General features: G+C 49.2%; 1 protein-coding gene across 2 annotated transcripts; it reads right to left on the bottom strand.

The window, feature by feature from the left end:
- Positions 1-229: 229 nt before the first annotated feature.
- Positions 230-4451, bottom strand: Klk1b24 (kallikrein 1-related peptidase b24). Of its 2 annotated transcripts, none has more exons than XM_006540674.3 (5): positions 4367-4451; positions 2261-2420; positions 1037-1320; positions 805-941; positions 230-434 (listed from the first exon to the last, which is right to left on the bottom strand). In XM_006540674.3, exons 1-5 carry the CDS (start codon positions 4410-4412, stop codon positions 279-281), a joined length of 783 nt encoding a protein of 260 aa, XP_006540737.1. In that variant the 5' UTR covers positions 4413-4451; the 3' UTR covers positions 230-278. The 2 variants fall into 2 exon arrangements, with proteins under 2 accessions (XP_006540737.1, NP_034773.1); NM_010643.2 differs by having other exon boundaries at positions 233-434; positions 1037-1329; positions 4367-4449.
- Between the last annotated feature and the right edge of the window lie 1107 nt (positions 4452-5558).

Raw genomic sequence — 5558 nt, 5'->3', positions numbered from 1 at the left:
CTTATCTTTTCCTGTGTGATTTGCACATTTTTCTTGCCATAGGAGACACATGTGGCATCCCTGAGTTGGTCTGAGCCTTTTGTCTGCATTTGTCTCAACCCCATCCCCTTAGCCAACAGTACTTGTACATCTGTCCTTTGCTGATCTACTTTGGAAGTCCAAACCTTAGCTGAGGGATCCTTGATTTGGTCCTGCACTCCAGTAGGACAGAGAATGTCAGATCTTGAACTCATTTGTTGCATGGTGCATTTTATTGAGAACAGCAGATAATGTGACACTCAGGGGTTTTTGGCCATAGTGTCTTTTATCCAGGAGGCAAACTTAATAAGTTTGGTGTAGATGGCCGGCGCATTGGGTTTACCACATGGGACAGGACCCCATGATGTGATACCGTGGAGAATACCATCACAGATCAGTGGGCCTCCTGAGTCACCCTGAGAGAAGGACAGGGACAGGCATAAAGAAGCACCTGGCAGTTGGATTCTACTAGACAACCTGGAACTGACTCCCAGGGAGGAACACAGGGACTCTAAGAAGCAGCTCTGTTCAATAAGTGAGAGAATCCAGCTCTTGGGAGGCCAGATCTTACGAGGACATTGGGTTGTGGTGAGGGCCTCACAGGACCATCCACTAAGCCAAGTCACAGAGGAGAAATTGTACCAGCTACAGGATCCTCCCCTCCCAGGGCGCGTCCCTTCCATAGGGAAGGATGCAAAGAGCCTGCCTAGTCAGGGTGTTAAAGTGGGAACCCAGAACCTCAGTTCTCTCAGCCCTTCACCTCACTGCAGAGAGGGTCTGTCTTACCGCACAAGTGTCTTTGCCTCCACCCATCTCTCCTGCACACAGCATGACATCTGTGACTTTATGTAAGTAGGGTTTGGTACAGTTCTCATTGGGCAGGAGCTTGATGAACACACACTGAAGGTCATTTGGCTTTTGCCCTGTGGATCAGGGAGAAAGTGGGTGGTGAGCAGGGCCCAGTCCAGTTTTCTCTGCCCCTCCCCGACAACACGCTGTATCCTTGGACCATACTCACATTTCGTGGGTGTAATGCTGCCCCAGCCTGAGGCTAGGCATGTGCTCCCCAGCTTGGGCTCCTCAGTGGGCAGGTCGATGGGCTTCACAGCATCTGTGATGTCAGCAGGCTCGCTGAGACGGAGCAGCATCAGGTCATTGCTCTTGTCCTTAGGTTGCGGGATGTCATCATTCAGGAGGCTCATGTTGTAGTCAGGGTGAGGGAAGCTTTTGCTGACCCATCGGTGCTGAGCAGAGGGTTCACGTTGGAATAGCTTGTTTTTGCCCAGCCAAACATTATACTGGCTGGTGGCACTGGAAGGAGATGCAGGGAGTGAGAAGAGAGAATCAGGGTGATTGGTCAGAGTCAGAAGAGGGGGAGGAGGGAGGGAGGAAGGAAAAGAGAGTCAGGGATGGAAACACACAGAGACAGAAAGATACACACACACACACACACACATATACACACACACACACAGAGACAGAAACACAGAGAGACAGAAGGGTATATACATACATACATACATACATACATACATACATACATACATGCATACATAAGGAGTCAGAGAGGTAGAAAGAGACAGAGACAGGAAGGGAAGACAAAGGAAGAGGGGGCAGGGAGGAGGGGTAGGCATGAGAGCTGCTCAGGTGCAGCTAGGACAGGGCTGAACTTCCCCAGCAGGTAAGGCCTGGCCTGCAGCCCAAGGTCTGAGCTCTCCCCTCCCTCCCCAGCATCCAGCTCTCTCTGTACTCAGTTACCTCACCCAGCTCCAGTTCTGACCAGCCCTTCTCTGTGTGTCCTAGAGTGGACAGAAGGTCCTAAAGGCAGAGCTGCTCTGAGGAGAGTGAGGACTTCTCTCACAGCCTACCCTCAGGGACAGCACTCTCTATCCTCAGGGGCCCTTTAGGCCTGGTCCCCACTATGGTCTGTAGTGATATATGAGAACACATGAGACCCAGAACCAGAAAGGTGTGCCTAGTGTCCCAAGGCAGAGACACACAGTGACAGATGACCACGGAGACACTCAGACTTGAATACAGACAGGAGACAGAGAGATAAAAAGACAGAAAAGAAAAAAATAGGACTCTGAACACAAATCTGGAGGGTGGAGTAAAGAGAGATCAAGGAGGTCATGGATAGACTTTCTGCCAGTCTCACCCCACAGTCCTTCAGTACCCCAGCCTGGCCTGGAGTCATGTTCTCTGGCTGCCACCCTGCTTTCATGTCTCCACCCTTACTCACTTGCCATAGCAGTGGGCAGCTGTGAGAACCCAGTTGGGGTTCAACAGGACTCCCCCGCATATATATTTGTTGTAGCGGAACACAGCCACATGCCAGGGTTGGGAATTCTTCTCACATTTGAATCCTCCAACCACACGAGACTGGACAGGAGGTGCAGCATCTGCAACAGGAGCAATGGGGGAGGGGAGAGTTGGCACATGTAGGGAGGTCAACCCTTGATGGACACAGTTAAGCACTGCTGGGATCAGGGGAAATGGCCAGGGGATCTAGGGAAGGGACCAATATATGGGTGGTCCTGGATAGGGAGATCTATGCTGTGGTTACAGAAAGAACTCTTGAATCAGGGATTGGGTATAATGTCAGGCCAGTTTAGAGTTTCAGGTTAAGGGATGGCAGGTAAGCTTCAATTTTAGTCCAATGAGAATGAAATTCTCTGGTATGGAATTTAGAGTCTTCAAGGCTTGAGAAGAAGTCATGGCCTTGACTGGATTTTGGGAATTCTTGAAAGGTGAGGCCTCAGAAAATTAGATTTGAATGAATAAATGAAGCCAGCAAAGGGAGCTTGGGGTTGATATGGGGTTTCTTGGATTGGGCATGAAGTGGCAGCTGGGATGGAGAGATTGAGGAATTTCCAAGTAAAAGGAGCAGGGTCAAGGGTAAGGCTTGGGCTCCTGTTAGGGTCTGAGGTGGAGATCACATCTAAGAGGGGTTGGGCTCCCTAAGAAAGAATTTTGAGTTGGGATATGAAGTGAGAGAAGGAAATTCTGGGGGACTGTGAGGAAAAGGCTCTGCTCCTGTGCAGGTGGGCAAGTGGTCTGGGCATTGGATAGGATCATTGTTCTCTTAGGCAGCCCCAGGACAGGAGTGGAAAAGGAATTAAAGCCTCTGGACAGAAGTAAAAACTGTTAGATCAAGCGAGGCCATTGGGAGGCAGAGAGGAGGATACAATTATGTGAGGTACAAGGGTTAGGCATTGGGGTCTTTGGGGTGTGCTGCACAGAGTGGGAACTAGAGCTGTGCACTGGGCCTTTGATGAGATAGGATAAGAGTCTGCAGCTCAGGGAGTGAGGCATGAGGGGGAAGAGCAGGCCAAGGCACAGCATTTGGAAACAGAGGAAATCTTGGCAAGCCATGCATAGCTGCACTTCTCTGTAACCTCAGTACACAGCAGGCTGAGGCAGAGGGATTGCCATGGACTGAAGACAAGCCTGGGCTACATCATGAGACACTAACTCAGAACTTATTCTCAAGAGCTGGGTTGGAGATGGCTTGGTTGCTACTCGATTGTTCATGCAAGCATTAGGACCTGAGCTGAACCATCCAGAAAACAGGTTAAAAAGTCAGGTGTGAAGCTGTGTGATGGTAAACCTAGAGCTGGTTAGGTGGAAACAGGAGGATTCCCTTGAGTTTTGCTGGACAGCCATCTTAGCCTAAACAGAAGTCTCCATTCAGTGAGAGACCCTGCCAATGTTGTGAGTGATTGATGAAGTTACTTGTTCAAGTCTGGTGTCTGCCAACTGACCCCTTGTCCAAAAATGAGACTAAATCAAAAGGCCAGTGAGAAGTGACCCGGGCATTCTCTCCACACCAGAAAGGGAGGGGGAACCCATCTGACTTTATAAGCCAATTTGAGATGAGGAAGTTTTGGTAGAAATTGAGCTTCTTGGGAAGATGGGGGAATCAATTGTCATCAGGTAGCGAACACACATGAAAGCTGGCAGCTGCTGGACAGCCTAAGGTTCTAGTGGGGGATTTAGGCAAGCCTCTGATTCAAGGTTTGGGCTATGAGGCTCTAGGAAAAACAATGTACTGTAGTGAAATCTGATGTTCTAAGTTTGGTAAGAAGTTGGGTTCCTTAGAAAGACTGGAGAAGCACAGAGATGGTCAGGTGTCTAAGAAAGAGGAGAAAGTTCTGGAAAGTGGGAGTGGACAGACATCTGTCCTGGGAGCAAGGACTGTGAGGGACCTGGCACTGTGCAGGGCAGAGAAGGAGGAGCAGGTGGTGCTCATGATGTAGCTGGGGTGAGGGGAGAGGGGAAAGGAATGATCAGGGCCAAAGGCAGCAGGAGAGTCAGGGCTGTGACCCCTCCCTTCCCCTCATCTCACCAATCCCTCCTAGGGACAGGGCTAGGAACAGGATCAGGAACCACATGGTAACAGGTGTCCAGGAGCAGCAGGCAGTGAGCTTGGAGCTGTTGAAGATCCTCAGGAGACTTTAAAACCCTCATTCTCCCCACAGCCCCTCCCCTGTCCTGTTGCCACCCAGATGCTGACAAAGCACTGCCCTTGCTTACAGATTTGGACTCCCTGCTTCTACCCTCCTGGCTGTGGGAAATGGACAAAAATATGTACCCTCTGTACAATAGGCCCTAGGTCACCCTGGATATCTTCCCAGGGAGATTGGGTGGGGCAGGTCATGCTGTTCTTGGAGCTCTTGGTGTTCTGGGGACCTTAGCCAGATGGCAAGGTCAGGGGCAATGGTGAGTTGGTGTGAAAGGCAGATGGAGGAGCAAGTGATGCCCAACCCACAGCTCTAAGGAAGTTCCTGTACCTCACGTCCAAGATTATCCCCAGAAAGTTGCAGTTAGTACAAAATTTTTTACCAGTGATACCCAAAACGGCTGCCAGTTCCCTGTACATACAAATCCTATTTCTGAAAATGCCAAAATTCTTGCTTTTTTGGACTTCGAACTCTGTGTCACTGATTTTATTTTCCTATTAGAAGTTTGGGAGCTGGGTGTAGTGGTTCACACCTTTAATACCAGCACTTTGAAGCCAGAGCCAGGTGGATCTGTATGATTTTAGGCTCTAGTATTCTGTGATGTAGACCAATCTAGTCTACATAGTGACTTTCAAGACAGTCAGGGTAAAATATAGAGCTGTCTCAAAAAAACTAATAAAATAAAATAAATTAAAATGAAATAAAATAAACAAATAGAAGTTCACATTACCATGGCCTAATCACTCTTTTATTCAAACGCATGAAAACTCAGGTTATTCCAGGGGAGGGTCCCCCAGCCTGAACCATGTTGGGATAACTATGACCTTTTGCTTCCTCATTCCCTAGATTCTGAGCTACATATTGAGGTTATCCCAGCCTGGGCCATGTGAGACCCTTTCTCAAGAAACAGCAACCAGAAAATGTCACTTCCCTCCAGGAGCCTCATTGAGGGTTCAGCTTGGCAGCTGCATATTTTGGTGCACACCTTTGATCCCAGAACTTAGGAGTCAGGGGCTGGTGGATCTTTGTGAGTTCCAAGTTAGACTGCACACATAGTGTATTCAGGCCAGTGAAACT

Source organism: Mus musculus, chromosome 7, assembly GCF_000001635.26.
Source record: "Mus musculus strain C57BL/6J chromosome 7, GRCm38.p6 C57BL/6J".
Lineage (NCBI taxonomy): Eukaryota > Metazoa > Chordata > Mammalia > Rodentia > Muridae > Mus > Mus musculus.
The sequence above is the reverse complement of the archived record's forward strand: the minus strand, read 5'-3'. Positions and strand labels throughout refer to the sequence as shown.